This window comes from Biomphalaria glabrata, chromosome 7, assembly GCF_947242115.1.
Source record: "Biomphalaria glabrata chromosome 7, xgBioGlab47.1, whole genome shotgun sequence".
Classification (NCBI taxonomy): domain Eukaryota; kingdom Metazoa; phylum Mollusca; class Gastropoda; family Planorbidae; genus Biomphalaria; species Biomphalaria glabrata.
Window position 1 is genome coordinate 12186657 of NC_074717.1, and position 23312 is coordinate 12209968.

A 23312-nucleotide genomic window follows, 5' to 3' on the forward strand; every position below is an offset into this window, starting at 1 on the left:
TGAAGTGCTAATTGTGCTGGACATAGCTGAAGTACTAAAATCACTGGACATAGCCTAAGTGGTAAAATCACTGGACATAGCCTAAGTGCTAAAATCACTGCACATATCTGAAATGATAAGATCCATGGACATGGCTGAAGTGCTAAAATCACTGGACATAGCCTCAGTGCTAAAATCACTGGACATAGCTGAAGTACTAAAATCACTGGACATAGCTGAAGTGCTAAAATCACTGGACATATGTTTAAAATATTTTACAATGCCTTGAAAAACAAGGTTACAAAAACAGTTTGTGTGGAAACACAAACTCAAAACGGCCCCCGAAGTGGTCCACCCAGGCAGGTAAAAAGCCAGGCTTCAATATTTTCAGAAAGAACATCAGAATGAAATTCTATCAAAGACAAATGATAATGTCAAATAAAAAAAAATCTTTTGGAAAGAAATCCAAAAATGTCATCCAGTGCGATTAGCAGAAGTCACATATAGCATGTCATTACCATTCAGGAATCTGACTTATTATAGGCCTATATTCATGAAATAGGCAAAACCTTTATAATTAAAAAAAAACAACAATTCGCTGAACGGTGTTAGAATTCATACTATACATACAATATTATGGTAGAGTGAAATAAACATTGTTATAAAAGATACGTTATTATTAAATTATCGTCAAACGATATCTCGCGCCAAAACGTCCCGTCGCCAAAACGGCTCGCGCCAAAACGTCCCGTCGCCAAAACGACGGGGCCAAAACGGCGTCGCCAAAACGGCGGCGCCAAAACGTCACCTACCGGTTAAAAGTTAATGTGAAGCTAGATGTGAACCTGGCCTAACTGATGTCTTATAATGAATTGATCTAATTGTTTTGTTAAGAGTCAATCTGTTATTCCTCAAGAAAAAAAACATTTCCGTAAAAAAAAAATATTCCTTTAGTTAAGTATTCTATATTATTTATGCTGTATTTAAGTTAAGGCGATAATATGAAAAACTACTTATTAATTGTTGTTTTAAATTATGTCCAACTTATATGCATACTAAATAGAATTTTCTCTTTAAAAAAAAACTAAACATTTGTTTTGGTGTAAATGTAGTAATTAATATATTAAAATGTTAAAAGTTAAAGAGTTAAAACGGAGCAATACTGTAGTGTGTTCCTATATGCAGTATTCTCACATAAATGCTTACTTTCAAATATACAGAGGGGAGGAGATGATGGGGATTTCTTCTCTCTTCTAGGATCCCCCCTCCATGCCCTTAGTTTTAAAATATCCGTTTTGTTTTTATCATTTAATCCTCACCCCCACCTTTAATCACGACAGCCACGCCCCTGGCTACAAATCTACTTGGTATACAAAAGGGGACATTTTAACCCAGGGGCAACTAGATGTCATAATCGGACCTGGCCTGGCATTTCTATTCACTACGGCCTATAAATTGTATAACATATGATGGGCCTCCAATTATAGGCCTACCTGTTCTCAAAATCATTGTGTTAAGTTTAATACTGTATCGATAACTGTACGCATGCTCTATATCTTTATAAGAAATATAAAGGCCTTTTGTTGCTTTTTAATCACTAAGCGTGTAGTCCCTAGAGGGATGAAGCCTACTAATAGCACTATCTACGGATGTAGACTATAAGATTCTTGCTGAAAATGTGTTAGACTAAACTAGTATTACAAAGTAGAGTCTGTACAACATTTTTTTTATATGACGCTCAGATGTCCCATTATATGAGACTATTATAAAACCTTTAACAGTTTAATAGGTGTCATAGTGGCAATCGTGAGGCCCTTTAGGTAACCTACTGGCCAATATGGGTACCGACTCATCGGGCCCGAATGCCCACGTAACCAGTCCGCCCCTTTTCAACCCATGGATAATCGGCTTTCTTCCAATTGAATACGTTTGATATGTACACACTTACATCCGCTCAGAGGCTACGAAAGAAACAGTTTGAAGCCTTATGGGAGAGAGAAAGAGAAAAATGAAGACCATGGATTAGGGTGCGCAACATACGGTTTCAAGATTTCTTTGTTAGCCCTCATGCCATCTGATAGAAAAAAAAACGGGGGGTGGGGGGGGGGGAGGGGTGGTGATAACACTGTTTACACAGTGCATCTGTTGTTGTACTGAGCTTGGGTTGTCTGCCCATGCCCCTATGTACATCTCTCAATAGGTCTGTATAAAGGCGGGGGGACGTTTTAAATCTCCCGAGCGGACAGAGCGAGGGGAAATAACGCAGGCGGATTGCAGACGTGAAGGTGGAAAAAAAAATGATTCTAAACAATGGAAATGCGATCCCGTTTTTAAGTTAAACACTGTCTAAACATCTAATCCCCGCACTCCACCCCCAAACTTGTATACCTCACCCCTCCAAACCTATATTCCCCCATCACGTCTATTCATTCTAAATCTTGGGATTAATTTGTCTGTTTGGCACTTAGATCTAGTTCCTTTCTACCTCCTTAGCAAATCACAATTTTTTCCCGTCTCCCTGACTTTGCACTGGTAAGTTTTTAAAACTAGATCTAGGTTTTTCTTTTTGAGGGTTAAAAAAAAAAGATTACTCTTTTCAGACTTAGTAAAGAACAAATGATGTAAAGGTCATCTGTATGTATGACCAACACTTTGACCAACCGACTTTACTTTTACATCTAATGTCAGTTACTTATTAGAGTTGAATGGATTCAGGGGCGTCTAAAAATAGATTTTAAAAAATACCGCATTCAAATCTCTCTCTTCATCGAGAGTCCAGTGACGCCTCAGGCCAAGTGCTTTACAACTCAGCCGCCTAACCCTAGGGGTGGGCAGGGTTATTACAAATAAACACAGTTCTTTCACTGTTACTTTGGTATATCACACATTAAAAATATAATTCATAGGAAGTATGTCTGTACGCCCAATGAGATTGACCACGAGAAATCCCCTTAATTAGTTTTGGAACTATCATAGTATTCATGGACTTCTTTCTTCTACAGAAGATTTATGCTATCAATAAGAGATTGTTTCCCTTGTGTTCATGAACTAACTCCCTTTACTGTTAAGAGATTGTAAAGACGTGAATGGCTATCAGCGTGTAGAATGCTGGCCACCAAAATGTAACATAATAATGATAAATATTATAAATGAACTTGCTGGTCATCAAGAAGTAAAATATTGGGTTCCTGTGTCCTGGAGCTACACTTAACACGTAACAAACATATATAGTACACTCTGACTTGAGTCCAACTTTAGCAGACATAATAACGTTTATTAAATGAGTATGAATGAGAAAAAATACTGCAAGCATTCAGCTACAAATCACTGGTTAAATAAGAAAATTGAATGATGTCCTTCTTGTAGATATATAAACACAATGCAAGATAAGTACAGTTACATCCGCATCTCAGCGGGCACAAAATATAGTCCTCTAGAATAAGTGTACATAAAACCTCACTACTAAATCATCTCAGCAGGCACAAAATATAGTCCTCTAGAATAAGTGTACATAAAACCTCACTACTAAATCATCTCAGCAGGCACAAAATATAGTCCTCTAGAATAAGTGTACATAAAACCTCACTACTAAATCATCTCAGCAGGCACAAAATATAGTCCTCTAGAATAAGTGTACATAAAACCTCACTACTAAATCATCGCAGCGGGTAACAAAACATGAGCACATCTCCGAGTACAACAAACTACTGCTACTAAAATATGTGTACTGTCTCAAATACCAAATACAACTGCTAAACTTGAAGTGAATTTAGTCATTCTCACTTCCTCTTTCTATTCAGAGGTTCCTCGTGGCTTTTCACATTCTTGACCAAGGTGAACAAATAACAAATGTCCAACGAGACTGTGACAGCCATAGAGGCACATTTAATTCTTTAGGACACTGTATTATCATATGAGGTATTTGCTAATGTGCTTACAATGATGACTATTAACAATGGGGTGTCTATTAAAGCGAATGCGTATGAAAAGGGGAAGTTCCATCCTTTCAGGAGTCGCTAGTCTAAAGAAAGAACAAAATAACTTGGCCAAAAAATTGTCTGAATATATAATTCACTTTTTCTCTCCACATGTTGTTTCTAGAGCACATGACGTCTTCATTGTGTCATTTAAAAAGAAATTGCAAACAAGGTTCAAGGCTAGGTCACTATGACAGAAGTCTTGACTTTGCAAAACCGCCCAGTCTTTGTGTTGGCTAAATGGTACCCTGTTTAAAACCATCGGTCGTATGTAAAGAAATATTAATTTTTTTCAAACCATCTTTAGCAACAAATGCACTTTCTTAATTGTTTTTTTAAACATGATGTATAGGAGGCATGCCAATGGTATGAGAGATATAATACGTATATTTTTCCATTTATAATCGATTGTATGTCGTCAAGAACTTTTAACCATCATACAGACGACTGCACGTGGGGTATAGTTCAAGAAAGCTTCAGAACCCGTTTATTTTTTTTAAATTATTGTCTATCTTCTTACATTATCTCCTCTTCTCCCTGTTAGTATCTCTCCATAAATCTGTTTATTTCTTTATTGTTTCTTTTATAGTAGCTTGTTCCATTCAATGTATTATTTCCCCTGTTTCTAAAATTAGCAGATTTTTTTACCTTTGTATTTTTCTACCTTTCATATATTCATTTCTCTCTTTTCCATTTTTTAACAGAATGTGCTTTCATTTGTCGATTCCTCTCTCTCGGGGTCACTGCGTCCATTTTCATCTCAGTTGGCAGCATAGTCATCGTCGTCTCCTGCGTGGTGGCCCTCATCTGCTGTTGCCGTAGGACGCTGTGCCGGAAGAACCAAGAGCTGGCCACATGTGGTAGCGCCGGAGTGGTCACCACGACCACCGCTGTACTGACCAATGGGACAGCTGTCTCAAGCAGTGTCGGCTCAGGTGGGACACTTGTGTTTTAGCTTGAATTTTACTTTTCTGGCAGATGACATTGGAGCTCTTCAACGTAGGGAAATGATATTTAAAATAGAAAGAAACATCAATAACAAACTCCACATTTTGCGAGCCACAGACCTATATATATTATATCTAGACTGGACATGGAGATACTTCAACACTACACAAAAATGTCGTGGAAATTTTTTTAAAAAGCTGAAACAAGGCGTTGTTTTGTAAAGCAGTTATAAGAAGTAGTTTTTTTTTCAACCCTAACCTATGTAACATATAATTTAATGTTTAGATCTAGATCTAGTAATTAAACATCGAAAATAAGAGAACTGTCGTTTCATAATTATTATTTTGCAATTTTTAGATACATAATCTAGAAAGATCTAGGTAATCAATTTATTTAAATGTACATAAGATGATTAAAATCAACAGACTTGAATTATTTCTATTTAAGATGAAAGAGTATTATCTCAATGGAAACTAATAAGAAATGGCTTTATTTCATAGGTTTGTGTGAATATATAGTTCTGTGATTAATAGCCCATTCTATTTACAATACATAAATTGTATATAGTACTATATAGCATTATTTCTAAACTTCAAAAACGAAAGATCATTGCTTTTCTAAGATTTTCTAAGTTCAAAAAATTTTAACTTTAAAGGGAAACAATTTCGAAAATGTAAAATCATCATTTGTCATTTGAATTACCTCTCTTGTGCGTGCATGATGTTTGCTTACTTCGTAGGTTTATTAACCTATACATTAAAAAATAATTTTTAAACAAATATCATCATGAAAATACAATATATAAATATTGAATTAAAAACTGTATTGTTTTATATAAATAATATTATTCTGATAATGAAGCGTATATTTTTTTAACAACATTTATTGAAAGTGTTTCACTCGGTCCATTATTATCAACAAACAAACATTAACAACAACAAAAATTATAATACTGATTTAGATTCTGTAATAAACCACTGTCAATGCATGACACTAATTGATTTGTGATTATGTTTAAAAATATAGCAATATACCTCTATGCTAGAAATCATTTAGAATCTGGTTTATCATATAAACTCTTACTATTATTACAAAAATTACACCAATCCCACTAGATTATGTTTTCAAATCTATTAAAATAAGTGTTCCGCTTATTGGCTCAGTCCAGTTAATCGCATCCTCTGGGTTGACACGACACCCTTGCAATTACTTAGAAACGTTTAAAGGAAATAGACTTAACAATAAACTATAAAATCTGTTGTTTTGAATCTCCTCAGGTTCCAGAGCACCTAGCGCGTTCAGTAACCACGGCTACACCCACCAGGGCTACTACCCCATGCAGCCAGTGTACCCGGCCAACCACGGGTCCCTCTATTCCTACGCCAAGGACCCTTTCGCCCCGCAGGGACCGGCCTTTTCCTCTCAGCAGCACCAGCAGCACCACCGCTCCTACACGCCGACCAGCAGCAAGTCTGGGCGGTCCAACAAGTCCAACAACAGCACAAGCGTGACATACAGCCAGGGGACGGAAAAAGTGTCCATCCCTGTCAACCTCTAGCATCCAGTCTGTGTTATTACTAGTGTACATAGACCGAACTCAACAACCTTATAATATTATTCTATACCATGATGAAGTGCAATGCTAATCTTCTATTGTAAAGTTTGTATGAACATTTTCTTGTATGTACTTTGTGTCCACTGCGACAGAATGAGAAACATTCAACAGTGAGCCCTGGTAAATCTATTTCATGTAATGATGACAATTGTGAAAGATGATTTTTATCTTGCCGAGACAGCACTAGTGAGGTGGGCTGACAGGTCCTGGTGGGAGCCCCACAATAAATGTGTTGCGTATGAGCCTAAGTTTTGATGCCCATCAATAAAGCATTCGGACCTACAGACCCCACCTCTTGTTTCAATATTTTAGTTTATCTTTAAGTTTTATCATGTGTATATATTTTACAAAGTCGCAGAAGATGACCTTAGACCCAAAGGAATCTACAGTCTTCGAAGATAACTGAAGACAGGAAAAAGATAAATAAAATTGATCCTATTCCTTCTTCCTTAATTTTTATACTCAAAGACAAGCCTTGGTAATCATTACTTTTTTCTTCAAATATTTAAGTCAATATATTGATAAAATACTGCAAATGATACCCGCAGATATTAACATTCACAATAGTTGAAAGTTAAAGGATTCTAAATTGCTAGAAATGTTTTATCAGCAGTATAGCCTTTAACAAAAATATAACTAACTTTTAATAGTATTGAAATAATTTTATAGATCCAATATTTAAGACACTCAGTGTAAACTATTTTAAATTTTCACCATGAACAAATCCAGGGAACAGTATTGTTGAAAGATTTTTTTTTCAGAATCATCTATAAATACATTCATATAAATGTATAGCATAATATTTGATCATATAAATTTTTGGGAGATGTTTTGATATTTAAGATTGTGTGTTAGATTGTCAGACATTTTCACAGAAGTATTATCGAGAGCTGTCAAATGATTTTGTATTATGTACGTATTTATATTTTGTGAGACATGACCACTTATTAGTTTACGGGAAACATTTTGTTTAATACAATGTGGATCTTTTGAATTATAATTATACATAAAATTTCTGTTTCTCAATTCCCAGGTGTCAATTTCATTTAGGTTTTACAAGTATTTCTATTTCCCAACCATTTTTTCTGTGATTGAGTAAGGGCATGTATACTTTTTTCTTGGTCTCAAAACAAGTTTATTACTTTAAGAATATTTAAAAGGAGAAAATAAAAACCCAATCAACAATTAAACATGTAGTATATAAAGGGCTGGATTTAAGTGAGGGCAGGTGGGGCTACAGTCCAGCAGACTTCACAAGAAACGGGCCTCAAGAATAGACAAATTTCCCAATTTTCCAAACAATTGTTAAAATCTTATAGTATGCTTATATTCTTGTAATATACTTCATTATGTAAACCCTAATAATTTACATTTTGTTTTATTAAAATATGCCTACTTATAATTTTATTTTTTAAAGAAGTAAAATAAAAAAAATTACAAGTACTCTCTGTCTTTTATAATATGGTATGCTTTATATATTAGAATTTTTGTTTATTAATAAGTGGGTTTTCATCAAAGATGTCTAAAAAGTGTAGGGGTCTCCACAAAAATTATGTCCTGGGGTCTCCACATGCTTAAATCCGGCCCTGAGTATATACATCAAACTGATAACGTTGAGTTCAGGTTTGAAGGCTTCTTGTTAGCTTAATTCGACAAGGGAAACAACTTCAAGAAAAAAAACAACAAAGTTGCACAAAGCACATATATAAAAAACCACTTATTTACACTCAGCAATAATATAGGTCCGCCACAGCGTTCGAGGGTATCACTTCTAAGTGTATGGGAATTGTGTTAAAATTAGACTCTGTAAAAATTTTAAACATTAAAATACATTTCTTAAAACTACACCAATTAAAAGCAACCAAATTAGTTATTTATTTTATTAAAAAAATGTATATAACCACATGTGTACACAATATGGCCAACTGTTACAGGTTATGACATATAATTTAAAAATTGAAAGATATGATCTCTCATTATGAACAAGATGGATAACATTAGTCAGTTTGTGAAAGTAATTTCATCTCTTGTACATGTTTGATGACTTCAATGAAAGTTTGTTGTTCAATAAAGACATTTCTGTCTTTTATTTCTCATAGAGTTTTATATTTCCACATTGTATGAAATCCATTTTCTTCTCTATTCACTTTGTTCCTTTCTGTTTACACGTCTCACTCTTGTCAACAAGTTTAGGCCTACAATGACTCAATAGAAGTGCCTGCATAATGGGATACTCATATTGTACTATATAATCACTTTAAGTATTTCACATTCATTGTTTCTCAGTATGACTAAAGCAGTACAAAAGTTACTCAAAGTGCTCTGGGTTCCTATAAAAAGACTTGTTAAAATGTAACTCCCTCATTGTGAAACTCAATTGTGAGTGTGATAAGTAAGCATGTCAAGGCATAATGATATGTACACATATTGTTTACCTGTAAATTATTATATATATAAACTGTACAAGCCACTTTATTGCCACTTCAATCTGTTGACTACTATATTGTATAAAAAAAAACCCTGATATTTCATTAGAATTTATTCTGTGTTGATATTATACATAGTCTGTGTATTTATACCCACTCTCTGAGTTTATGTCCAGTGTCTCCGTTAAAATCCAATTCTCTTTGTTTCCACAAGGTCTGTGTTTTTATACTGTCTCTATGTTTATACCCAGCCACAATGTTGTTTACTCCTAGTTTACACATAGTCTCTGTTTGAACATTTTCTGTGTTTAAACCTAGACTATGTTTATACCCAGCTTGTGGAGTTATACAGTTTCTTCGGACGATATTGTAAAATTGTTCGGTCACATTTTATATGTTCTGTCAATGTAAATTCTTGCTAGAATACAATTATGAGCAAATGATACAACATTAAATCTTTAAATGCTTTTTTTTTAAATAAAGAAATCCACCATTTTTAATCCCTGGCCAGACTTTACTTTGCTTACACAATTTGTAATATTAATTTTCAATATCTGATTTTTGTATGGCGTTTTGAAAAATCGATGTAAAGTATAAGAAAATAATGTGTTTAAAATATTTGCACAATTTACACGCGTTATACAAGCTATTTATACAATCATTAAGATCTAGTGGATAGAAATGTGACATTTTCGGTTGTTGGAATGTCTTATATGATTGATTTTCAGTCCAAGTTATTATAAGTTTATATTAGGCCTACTGTTATATTCAAACCTTTAAGTTTTAAAAGTAAACCTTCAAACATTATTATTTCCCTTAGAAATGAGAAAAGAGAAGTAACATATTTTTTTTTATTAGATTTATTTTTAAATTAATTAACTCTGCTGTGGAACACTGGGGTCATATAGTTTCTAGTGGTGAGTACATTGAAATAGTTGAAATACTGCCCAGCTAGATTCTTGACCTAGGTCGTTTGAAGTCACATAATTCTGATTTTAATTGTTTTTTCTCTGTGTGAATCTTAATTCTTGTCATCTCCTTAAAAAAGGGAGAGAACTTTATGTTTTTGTTTGATTTTAAAGAAGATGATAGAATGTCGAACAGTGAAAACTATAGAGAAACTTATTGCCAGATTATTTTGTTGTATTCATGTTTTTACTCAAATTCACACAATTACAGTTATTATCCTTTGTTATTTAATTGAAATTGAATATATTTAATTATTAATAAAACTTTTGGTATACATTTAAATTTGTGTTTAGTAATTATACGTTCATTGCTTTAAAGTCCAACTAACCAAGAGGTCCTACAGGCAATTGGCACAATGTTGGCATAATGATATGAATCCAGTGATCATATATAACTTCATGTATCTAAGCACCGATTTAAAAAGAAAGGGTACCAGAGCAGGGTTAAACAAAGTGAATGAAATATTTCCTAGATTTATTTTTATTGTAAGACCTGATGATTTTTTGTGGGTCCAATAGCATTTCATTTTGTCAGTGTCATTTATCTTTATGTACTGTAATTACATTTTAAATTTGACTACAAGACTACCATTGTTAGCTATGACATTGTATTCATTCATTTTGTTCCCTAATTATTTTTTTTTTGGCTAAAGCTTATTAAATTATTTGTTTATGTTTAATTATTATTATTATTATTTTTTTAAGCTTTTATTTTTGTGTTGTCAATTATTTTTTTGCTTCAAACTGAATATTACAAAAAATACAACTCATTTTAGAATATAGAAAAATTGAGTTCTGTACAGTCCAAGACAAATGTAACTTTCATGTTAGATATACATGCCATAAGTTATGTTTGCAAGCTTGTAAAGTTGATGAAATATGTTCAAATATTTCAATGAATGCTGGGTAATAAAAATTCCTTACATGTTTTAATGATCAGTATATCGCACTGTCTTTTTATTTAGTATTTTTACCAGTAGTGATATCGGGCCCTTATAAAACTTCCGCCCACAGATAATGAGGAAGCTGTAGAGGTTTGATTCATAAGACTCGAAAATTGTATGTGTTGATGCAGCCCGTGGCTCACATGCTGAAACTGGATGGTGGGCAACACTGCATCCTCACCACTGCAAGGTCCACTGCATCGTCAACACTACAAGGTCCACTGCATCCTCACCACTACATTACGCTATATATTTAAAAAAAAAGACAACTTATTACCTTGCTGGACACAAGTTTGTGACATATACACAAACTGTACTGTATGTTTTACAAGTACTCAGTGTGACCACCAGCGGCGGCACTGACAACATCAAGCCGATAGGAAACTTCCTCCCGATCGCGATTCGGGATGTTCCCATCCACTGTGTTGATTATAGCTGTTATTTGATCTTTCATCTCATTGATATTCACTGGCAAAGGTGAAACAAAGACTTTGTCTTTATCATCCCCCCACTGGAAAAATTCGCACACAGTGAGGTCGAGGGACCTGGCTGGACTAGCGCAGTGAGCGAGGTCTTTAGCACTGTAAGTCGCCTCCTTGCTGTGTCTTGTGCATATAAATCTTAACGGAGGCAACACTCAGATAAGCAATTATCAAAGTCGAATAGGCCAACACTATAAAGGTACTTGACGCTGATTAAAGATGTCGGACTAGAGGTATGATACGTAATGAAGGGAATTGTCGAATGCCGTAGTATCTAAATATGTACTTCAGAAACTAACGTCAACCTCCCTCTAAAGCTGCCAAAAGTCTTCTGTGTTTACTTTTGCTACACTTCGAAATCTTAGTCTTGTTTTAAATAATCACGTCACTGTCTCTAAGCAAAACTTTCCATTTTTATCAAACAACTTTTCGCGCCAAATTTCTAATCATGTCATTGCAGCACATAAAATGGCTTCTGCTGAAGAGTCGAGATTTTGAGAGGAAATCAACTAGGGATTTGAAATTGACTTGTTGAAATTGACTTGTTGAAATTGACTTGTTGAAATTGACTTGTTGAAATTGACTTGTTGAAATTGATTCCCAGTTTAAACAAGAATAACTCCTGTATCAAATGAGCACTGAGCACTAATTCCGTCCATTACAACGCTTTGAAAATTAATAAATGCCTGATGATTTCTGCGCATCCTTATTAAATGACCATGTATATCTTAAAATACATCCAATTAATTAGTCTTTCGAGAGAAAAACAAACTAGAGCATTTTAAGTTTGCCTAGTGCTGTGAGACGAAATAGAAATTACCTTGTTGAAAATATCTTCAGTTATAAACCAGCGACCCCAGAGAAGTGTGTCCATAAGTAGGGCGCTAGAGAGATGTGACATGTACTGTCCATAAGTAGGGCGCTAGAGAGATGTGACATGTACTGTCCATAAGTAGGGCGCTAGAGAGATGTGATATGTACTGTCCATAAGTAGGGTGCTAGAGAGATGTGACATGTACTGTCCATAAGTAGGGCGCTAGAGAGATTTGACATGTACTGCCCATAAGTAGGGCACTAGAGAGATTTGACATGTACTGTCCATAAGTAGGTCGCTAGAGAGATTTGACATGTACTGTCCATAAGTAGGGCGCTAGAGAGATTTGACATGTACTGTCCATAAGTAGGGCGCTAGAGTGATTTGACATGTACTGTCCATAAGAAGGGCGCTAGAGTGATGTGACATGTACTGTCCATAAGTAGGGCGCTAGAGAGATTTGACATGTATTATCGTTATTCACATTTCTTTCTTCAACTTGTAATGAAGAGTACTAAAGGCACACTTGGCACATTTAAGGGTATTTTCCTGGAGTATCAACACTGAGAGCGTTTGCAAAGAAGACCTTGCTGTGACCTACATATTTTGCATGAATAATGTAGATGAGGTCGATGTCTGCAACGGGTCCATTTAAGTTTTATATTCGTTGTCTGAGTCTTTTTTCTGTGCTAGATGTGTTGAGTCGCGGTCTGTGCAAGAGCTTTCCAGTCGGTACTTACGTGAGTGTGATTCTGTCAGGTGTCCTTTTGATAGCGGTAACTGAGTGGTATATAATGTACTTTCTAGAAATATCTGTTGCGCTATCCTCCATTAAGGTATCAAATTTATTAATTTAATTCATGTATTTATTGGCATCTCCCCATTCCTGGATCGTGTAGCGATTTTTTAAAATCTTGATCATAGTTAATAACTCTTTTTGTTAATGGCTGTGCAGTTCTTCAAACAAGGAAGTGTCTTTGAAATATATCTATAAATTTGAAGGAATATAAATGGTCTTAATCTCTAGTCAAATATCCATGAAATATGTCATTTAGGTTTCAACGTATGACACAAAATGTCGTATCGGCTTCGCTAATTCAAGGGAAATAACTAATAAAATCTAGTTAAAAAGCTGTTTGTCTCCCTTTGACATGATTATTAAGTATTTCTGTTTGACAGCAACAGGAGGCCCCTATAACTTCGATCTTCTTTAGTTTAGTCAAATATCTTTTCTAACACACACACTCATACACTAAATTACTGTCATCATGAATCTAAAAATATTATTTTTTTGCACTTAAAAAAAAAAAAGGTTAAGATAATAATTAGAGGGCACATGATCGTGATCAATCGAAATATTAAAATTGTAATATAAAGAGAAAAAAATAATAATATAGATTTGAAAAATATGTTCAATTATAATGAGTGTCAAGGATGGAAAAGGAGATGGTGCTTTAAGGTCGCAGCGAGTTGCAGAAGTTCAAGGTGTAGCTCTTTTTAATTATAATTAATTTAAAATAGAAAGTTTCAGTACTTTTGTAGGAATAATGAGAACACTTTTTTTCAGTCGACTAGTTTTTTTTTTACTCTTTCACTCTTCTCTCTTGCTCGCTCGTTATTTCTGTTACCCTCTTTCACTCTCTCTCTCTCTCCTTGTCTCTCTCACTCTCTCCATGTCTCTCTCACTCTCTTCATGTCTCTCTCTCTCTATCCGTGTCTCTCTCTCTCTCTCCATGTCTCTCTCTCTCCATGTCTCTCTCTCTCTCCATGTCTCTCTCTCTCCCTCCATGTCTCTCTCTCTCTCCATGTCTCTCTCTCTCCCTCCATGTCTCTCTCTCTCTCTCCATGTCTCTCTCTCTCTCTCCAAGTCTCTCTCTCTCCCTCCATGTCTCTTTCGTCTCTCTCACTCTCCATTTCTCTCTCTCTCTCTCTCCAAGTCTCTCTCACTCTCCATTTCTCTCACTCTCTCTCTCCATGTCTCTCTCACTCTTTCCATGTCTCTCTCACTCTCTCCAAGTCTCTCTCCATGTATCTCTCACTCTCTCCATGTATCTCTCACTCTCTCCATGTATCTCTCTCTCTCGCCATGTCTCAACTAAAGACGTTTTAGATTTTACATCACAGTTACATCAGAACGGGACCCCTAACCCTAACAATCTAGGCTAAAATAAAAAGGTTTAAAAGGTCATTCGTCTTTACCAATATGAGCCTAGGAGACCAGTTCATCAAGCGCTGCTTGTGTGTGTGTGCGCGTGTTTGTGTGTGTGCGTATTTTGTTTCTGTTTCTGTTTGTATTTAATTTGATATTGTTCTATTAGTAATGCTAAAGTGGACAGTTCTAGTCCAACTGAGGTCTCATTCTCTTGAGCCAATGGAATAACATTATCTTATATCAATCTCCAAGCTGGTTATAAACTGTAAATATTGTTACCGCTTGTTCTGTCCATTGATTATTCCCCATTATTTCAGTTTCTACAAATTTATCAGAAGGCTAACGTTTCTTTATATCGTGTCAACTTTCATTTTCTCCCACTTACTATATGACTAAACATGAATGTAAATGTGTTTGTTACAATTAGTCAACAAAACGTCATAGTTGGTAAACAATACGTAACTTCTGTAATTCCAAAGAGAGAAAAAAAAGGTAATCAAGTTGTTTTCAAAACTTAATATAGTAAGTAAAAAAAAAAAAGCAAAGTTTTGTAGTGTCGTGTAGTACTCACCACAAATAATGTGTGGCTGAGTAAAGTTAACCGCTTTGCTACCTATCAAGGTGGCTGAAGTTCGTACCCCAGAACTGAGTTATGCTTACTTTTCCTAGATACCCGACTGGTAGACTAAAGAGATAGTACCATAGAGCAATGAGAATGAATGAAATATGCGCTATACTAAAGTAGATTTTTAAAGTAAATGTTTAAAGCACATGTTTGAAGTAAATTTTTAACGCACATTTTTAAAGTACATTTTTAAAGTTTGAAGGCTTCAACAATTTTAATTAAAACAGTGGGACAGACAGGACAAATGTGTACAAATACTCCTTATTCCTTAGTGCTATTAGAGCATGGAATGGGTTGCCTGAGCTAGCCAGGAAAACCAGGGACTTGGCAGAATTTAAGTCATTGGTTAATATGCATGACTAAATGCATGACACGTAGGACGTAATCATCTTCTTTTTTGAAGTAACGTCTGTAAGACACAAACAGACTTAGCAATAGTTGTCTCTTATTACTTTTATTGTTTCATTTCTTCTTATGGTATTCCATAATTTTTAAAGGCCAAAGTCTTATTCAGAAACTCTGACCTATAAAAGAATGGATTATATATATATATTTAATCAGCACAAATTGAGATATCCGTTATCGTGTACAAATGGACAGTGGCGTATCTCTGGTGAGCAAATGATATAATGGTGCAGAGTAGATAAAATAATTATAACTTAAAATATAGGAAGTATTTTAGATCTATATAAAATTCTAAAACTTTGTTATACATAAACAACTGTTTAATTATTGGAGATTTTCACGATAGACCAACCAATGTCAAGGACGCTAAATTGAGCTACGCTGTTGCTAATTAAAAAAATAAATAATTGAGCAGTTGTGTTGGCGATATCTCAATACGTGGTCATTGATCTTCGTATCAAATTGTATGAATTACCCCCCAATAAATTGACCATTTATGTTTAAATAAGCTTTAATTTCTAGACAACAAGTGTAATGGTTCCGCCATTTTGAACTTATTGTGTTCTTCTAACGGAGAGAGCATAGACAGTGGCGTAGCATCCATTGTACGAAGGGTTTTAATGAGCAATGGCCCATGACGAATAGGGGCACACAAAAGTACTCTAAAGAATTGAAAACAAAGTTAATGACTGTAAGACTTTTAATGAATCAATCCTGATATAATTTATGTAGTGTTATTCTAGTTCAGACGTAGAGTAAAAAAAAAAAAAAGCTACGCGCCGATTACCATTGAGACGTGTTTCTGTTTGAGACCGATTTCTGTTTGAGACGTATTTCTGTTTGAGACCGATTTCTGTTTGAGACCGATTTCTGTTTGAGACCGATTTCTGTTTGAGACCGATTTCTGTTTGAGACCGATTTCTGTTAGAGACGTATTTCTGTTTGAGACCGATTTCTGTTTGATACCGATTTCTGTTTGAGACCGATTTCTGTTTGAGACGTATTTCTGTTTGAGACCGATTTCTGTTAGATACCGATTTCTGTTTGAGACCGATTTCTGTTTGAGACCGATTTCTGTTTGAGACGTATTTCTGTTTGAGACGTATTTCTGTTTGAGACCGATTTCTGTTTGAGACCGATTTCTGTTTGAGACCGATTTCTGTTTGAGACGTATTTCTGTTTGAGACGTATTTCTGTTTGAGACGTATTTCTGTTTGAGACCGATTTCTGTTTGAGACGTATTTCTGTTTGAGACGTATTTCTGTTTGAGACGTATTTCTGTTTGAGACCGATTTCTGTTTGAGACCGATTTCTGTTTGAGACGTATTTCTGTTTGAGACGTATTTCTGTTTGAGACGTATTTCTGTTTGAGACGTATTTCTGTTTGAGACGTATTTCTGTTTGAGACGTATTTCTGTTTGAGACCGATTTCTGTTTGAGACCGATTTCTGTTTGAGACGTATTTCTGTTTGAGACCGATTTCTGTTTGAGACCGATTTCTGTTTGAGACGTATTTCTGTTTGAGATGTATTTCTGTTTGAGACCGATTTCTGTTTGAGACCGATTTCTGTTTGAGACTGATTTCTGTTTGAGACCGATTTCTGCGTCGAACGGCGCGGGACGACCAAAGTCTAAGTAATCGTCTAAGAAGACCATTGAATGACTCCATGACTTCTAGAAAGTAGTGCCGACAAAAGAGTGTTTTGTTTTTCAAGGTACTGATGGCTAGATTTGTTTTTTGTTTTACTCAATGTAGGGAAGGGGGCCCCACAACCATCTTCTTGAACCCGGGTCCACGGGTACCTTGCTACCCCACTAAGCCTAGAATTTTATTTTCCGCAGTCCTAAAACGTGCATACACAAAAGAAAATGAATACAAATCTTTCAAACAAATGACCCTAAGCTCATCAGCACTTCTTTTTAGTCTCTACATCGGAGACACCAAAACATGTAGCTATTTATAGATTTTTTCAGCCATGCATGAAAGTCTCAAATAAAAAGTGGAATACGAAATTTCGTCACTTGCATATAGGTCAGGGGAATTTAAATCTGTCATTGAATGGAAATATTTATAATCTTTCAGGAATACGTACCGAATAATGACGTCTGTATTAGGCTGTAGTCTGCCAATCTGTTCAACATATCAGGCCTTTTCATCCAATGTGAGAAGAGTTCAATCAATTAGAAAGTAAAAAAGTTACATAGGCCCCGCCAGTAGACAAGATAAACTATCTGATAAGATAAAATGTGCTTTTAAAAATGTGTGTGATTGTATGTCTGTCTTTGTGTGTGTGTGTACATTTTCATCACATTTTTGTCCTTGACCTTGGATGCAGATATAATTCATGTCCGAGATTTATTTAGTGCGTAAGGTCTTGCTATTAAGTGGACCTGGGATTCAAATGGTCATTTTACTCTTTAGTGAAATAGCTGTGTGATTTTTCTTAGACAATGACCTGGACAGGACTATTTTGTCCAAATGTAAGCAAAATTTTTTTAGTGTCTTATGGCTAATGTCTTATTGTCTTATGGCTAGTTTCTAATTGTCTTATGGCTAGTTTGTTATTGTTTTATAGCTAGTATCTTATAGCTACTGTTTAATTGTCTTATGGGAAGTGTATTATGGCTAGTTTCTTATGGATACTGTCTAATAGCTAATGTCTTATGACTAGTGCCTTTCGGCTTATGTCTTATAGATATGGCTAGTGTCAAATTGTCTTATGATTAGTGTCTTATCATTAGTGTCTTTCAGCAATTATATGGATAGTGTCCTATAGCTAGTGTCTTATTGATAATGTTGTATGGCTTATGTCTTATGGCTAATGCCTTATGGCTAGTGTATAACGGTGTCTATCGGAAAGTGCTGGCCTGAATATGACGTCAATATGACAAGTGAAATGGACATGGGATCGTGTCATTTAGACTTGCATTTCTGTGATTTTTCAAATAAAAAACTTGATAGACCCGATATAAAGAATGAGTGTGTCAGAGTCAGGCGATTCAGTCCGGTTCTGTTAGTCCACGGTGAAGTCAGAACACAAGCACTTTACAGAAAGCAACAAAGGTTTATCTTGTGTGATCTGAAATGTGGTCGGCGTAGCAGAAGTGCTCCCCCCCCCCCCCAACGTTTTAAACGGTTTTGATTGACATAGTGCATACTCCCAACCGAAATATGTCAGATTTAAAATATTAGAAAATCTTTGACATGTTTCGGATGTTCCTTCAAAGCTGGAAATAATCTACCTCCTAGTCCAAACCTCCTAGTCCAACCTCCTAGTCCAAACCTCCTAGTCCAACCTCCTAGTCCAAACCTCTCGCAGGAAGACGGAAGATGGCAGCGGGCAGGGTATGAGCCCGGGACCATGGAGAACGACAGACCAGCACGGACACCGCACGACCAGGAAACCACATGACAGGATAAACATAGGACGACTTATACACTACATTGCAACAGCTGGAATTTCAGACTTAACTTCAGTATTTTTACCTATAGTGACCAAAAGTGATGTGTTAATCAGTTTTTCACTTTTTTTTTTTAGTCATCATAAGATGACCAGTTAAGATCAGAAATTCAGAAATAAATAAATCATGTTTATTTAGTATTCTAATTATGTCAAATACAATTTGTAGAGTTTAAAAAAGTTTCTTATGTTATAGAATTGTTTCTTTTCTGACCTCATCAGCGTTATGTCCACTTCAGTCTATTTCTATGGCTCTCCATTCATTCCTGGGTCGGGGCTATTGGTAGAGCGTCACCTAAAGATGTTATAGTGCCTACAACAGAGGGACCACTACGTGGACTAGACAACGACCTAACTCAGGCATTCAGGGGCATACCCTTTGCGGCTCCACCAGTCGGAAGTCTCAGGTAATGGAATTGCTAAACGTTTTCATGAGTTATGTGGCTTGGAACCCTCCTGACTCCGCCTCATATGTATGTGACTATAGTATTAGAATTGAATCATTCTATCTATCTATCTATCTATCTATCTATCTATCTATCTATCTATCTATCTATCTATCTATCTATCTATCTATCTATCTATCTATCTATCTATCTATCTATCTATCTATCTAAATATCTATATATCTATATATCTATCCATCTATCTATCTATCTATCTATCTATCTATCTATCTATCTATCTATCTATCTATCTATCTATCTATCTATCTATCTATCTATCTATCTATTTATATATATCTGTCTGTCTGTCTGTCTGTCTGTCTTTCTTGATGAAGTTGACAGGGGAGGTTGACAGACAAAATGAAATAATGCTTTTTCTAATTACTTTCCATTAATTCATTAATCATAATTTGTTTCACAAGTCTCACCTTTCATTGTTCTGTGATTCTTGCATAATTTGTTTACTTAGTAAAATGCCTTTACTTTATGATTATCACACGGCCTGAATTAAAATATATGGCTAAAGCAAATTACAGAAACTAAAATATCTTCAACAAAATGTTTCTGTTTAAAAGACAGAAGTGCAATTATGATTCTTTGGTAATATACAGAAACTGTTTACTTTTTTTTCAGTGCCTTGAGAACATTTTAAAACAATAATTGAATTTAATTATAAACTAATTGTTCAGGTGTGCTAACAAGTTTCTTAGTTAAAGGAGTTTAGAGGTTTTCAGAGTTATCTCCCTTTCTTTTTCTTCCTTGCCCTGAATTTTTCCTAAAGGTCATGGACAATAATTCTTTTCCAGAAACATGGTCTATTCATGGAATTGGAAGAGCGATAGAATGCAAGGTTGCTGTCTTGTGGTAATTTAGGCGAATAATTTTTGCGTGTATTTAATTTCGAAAACAGCTCTAAAGATTTTCTTGTAATATTTCAAGGTCTATGCCTATAAAATACTTTCCTCTCATCTACATACAAAACGCTAGAGGTCTCTAACATTAAAGTTATTGCACATATTCATTTGTTATTGGCTACCGATGTAAAGATGACCTCCATGAAAGTGTGGTGCCAAGTAGTACTAGGATGTCATCGCAACTCTTATTATGCGTAATTCATTTTGTCGAAGAACATGTCCCGGAAACCTCTTGGAAGGCTCTTTCACAACCTTAACTAAGGGGTCGACTCCCAGTTAGGCATAGGATTTCCTTGATTTAGACACAATCTCTATAACTGACTCCTAAAATCTGTTTTTTAAATTTCGGCAGATGACTATTCATTGCACTTTATTAATGGAGCCCAGCCACTGGTAGAAATGTGTACCCTCTTGACTACGCTCTTGGAATTAGGTGACTGTAGTTTGCTTTAGATTTTATATCGAAAAGGGAAGTTTTGTAGTCAAAATCATCTGTTGGGGGGTTTAAACTAAAAAATCTATGGAGTTGGTTTTTTTATTTTTATTCATATTGTAGCAACAAACCCTTTGAAGGAGGGTTTAAACTCAAACCCCATTCGGCTACGCTAATAGCATTTTGAGTGCGTAATTTGTTTTTTTTTTTAATATGAAGAAGTATTTATTAGTTTCAAACCTCGCTAAATGGGGGGTTTAAAGTCAAAACCCCTTTGGCTACGCTCATAGAATTTTGAGTTTGTAATTTGCTTTTTTAAAATTGAATAGGGGGTTTTATCACTGGCGGATCCAGAACTTTGGAGTGGGGGGGGGGGCGATTTTTTTTCAAACCCTAACCCTAACGCCCAAAAACCCTAACCCTATGCATAAACGTGCGTACAGCATATATATATATATATATATATATATATTCGATATATGAGAATAAAATAAGACTGTTTCTCAATCTTCGGCGAAAAAAAAACAGAAAAAAAAAAAAGTCATGTTGAGGCCTTTCTCTTGCAAGCTTGGGTGTCTGGGAGAGCGCTGTAAGCTTCTTCAGTGGGGTTCGGGGCGAAGCCCCGACACCCAAAAGCGTTTTCTTGTATTTTTCATGGCTGAAACGCATTCTCCTGACATCTACAGCTCATTATTTATCAATGGGGTTCTGGGCAAAGCCCCGATACCAAAAACATTTTCTTGCATTCTTCACTGCAGAAACGCATTCTCCTGACATCTACAGCTTATTATTCATCAGTGAGGTTCGGGGCGAAGCCCCAACTCTAAAAGTGTTTTCTTGCATTCTTCACTGCAGTAACTCATTCTCCTGACTTCTACAGCGTATTATTCATCAGTGAGGTTCGGGCCGAAGCCTCGACGCTAATAGCGTTTTCTGGCATTCTTCACTGCAGTAACGCATTCTCCTGACCTACAGCTCATTATTCATTCTATTATAAAGGACCTTGTGAATAATGAGAAAAATATTCTAATATGAATTTATAGTTCCTTAATACATTGCAAATACAACCGATTTGTTCTTTGAAAAGATAAGATACCCCACATATTTAGATTAAGGCTTTGAGGATCGCCGCTGAAAAAAATATATTCGATTAATAATATTCAATAAAATTATAGCATAAATTGTTAGTTATAGCCCTAAATTTATTTAACTAGAAAAATATGAGATAGAGTAAAGGTTGGAAAAAGTCGACTAGGAAAAGATTATCTGGCTTTTGAACTCATCTCAAGCGTGACAGTTATATTGAAAAATTTCGTTTGAATTATAACTTTTCCAAAGCAAAGTCTTTCTTAAAATAGTTATGATAAATTCATGTGAAATTACACAAACTCTGTCTGAAAAGGGGAAGGGCGGTAAAATGAAAACGATTTATCCTCGCTCCTTTTTATAATTTCTGCTAATGATTGCATTTTGCATTAAAGAATATGGATTCGGCGACTCGATATAAGAATTTACTTTATTATAGCATATATAAATTATATTAGTGACATATTTTTTAAATTTTGTAATTTGTAATAATGGGGGGAAGGTGATTGCATGTATCGCACTTCCACCTGTTTATATTATATAGATATTCCACTAATTTTGTTCACATACTATGATTTCTCCATAAAAGTAGGACCGCCCTCCCCACTCCAAGGGTTTAGATGGGAAGGGCAGTAGAGGTATTCGCTCCTCCCCTTCCAATCGGCCAACAGGTGAACGACATAATATAAAGACCGGTTAAAATACCAATAACAGGTTTTAATCATATAGATATTTAATTGATTCTGTAAGCAAGCTGTGATTTCTACAAATAAATAGGACCGCACCCCACACTCGAAAGTTTATGATGGGGGCGGGGGGGGCGGATTGATGCCATCGCCCCCTCCCGACCCTACCAAATCGGCCAAAATACTAGAAAGGGGGGGGGGCGAAATAATCTAAAAATAGGTTGAAATATAAATAATTAGTATATATTATTAACATAAGTAATAAATTGGTATACAAATTGTGTGAATTCTATACTAAAATTCGTCCGCCCCCTCATTTGGGGGGGGGGGTCGACCGAGTGGGGGGGGGGGCGATCGCCCCTACCGCCCCCCCCCCTGGATCCGCCAGTGGGTTTTATTGTAAATTTTGGGTGGTGGGTTTAAAATCAAAATCTTCCTTAGCTGTGTTCTTGGAATATGGGGATTGTCGTTTGCATTTTTTTGTTTTGTTTTAAAGAGATGGATTTAACTGCAAAACCCCTTGGTAATGGGTTTGAAACTCAAAACATCCTTGGCTGTGATGGGGCAAGTGATGGTTTAGTATTAAAATCTCACCTAAAATAAACAAAATCAATCAAAATCAAAGCAAAAAATCAGTCAGTAAATTCCGACCCCCGGTTTGACCCTCAAATCCCCCTCTCTGGCTAAGCCCATGATCAATATATATATATATATGTGTGTGTGTGTATGTGTGCGTGTGCTTGTGTGAATAAAAAAAAAAGCCGTGTTTCTCAACCTTCGACGAAAAACAAAATATGCTGGTGTCCGCCTTTCTATATAGTGTTCTCTATCTTTTGCGTTGGGTAGAGAGTCATTCACTGACAGGCCTGTCCCTTCATTGATGTCGTCTTCCCATCGCTTTGTCTGTCTGTCTCTTCTTCTTCGTAGTAGTGTTCCCTGAGGGAAGGTCTT

The 23312-nt window shown here is 35.5% G+C and overlaps 2 protein-coding genes across 3 annotated transcripts in view; both read left to right on the forward strand.

Annotated features, from left to right (window-relative positions):
- LOC106052027 (low-density lipoprotein receptor class A domain-containing protein 2-like) overlaps nucleotides 1-10852 on the forward strand; it is a 192096-nt gene extending 181244 nt beyond the window's left edge. For both annotated transcript variants that reach the window (XM_056035286.1, XM_056035287.1), the window contains 2 exons: nucleotides 4661-4891; nucleotides 6182-10852. In XM_056035286.1, coding sequence (XP_055891261.1) covers nucleotides 4661-4891; nucleotides 6182-6462 — 512 coding nt within the window. In that variant the 3' untranslated portion in view covers nucleotides 6463-10852. The remainder of the gene's footprint in view (nucleotides 1-4660; nucleotides 4892-6181) is intronic.
- Nucleotides 10853-17656: 6804 nt separating this feature from the next.
- The window catches only part of LOC106061725 (neuroligin 4-like), a 65236-nt gene continuing 59580 nt past the window's right edge, over nucleotides 17657-23312 (forward strand). The window contains exons 1-2 of the mRNA XM_056035534.1: nucleotides 17657-17816; nucleotides 19019-19203. Coding sequence (XP_055891509.1) covers nucleotides 17787-17816; nucleotides 19019-19203 — 215 coding nt within the window. The 5' untranslated portion in view covers nucleotides 17657-17786. The remainder of the gene's footprint in view (nucleotides 17817-19018; nucleotides 19204-23312) is intronic.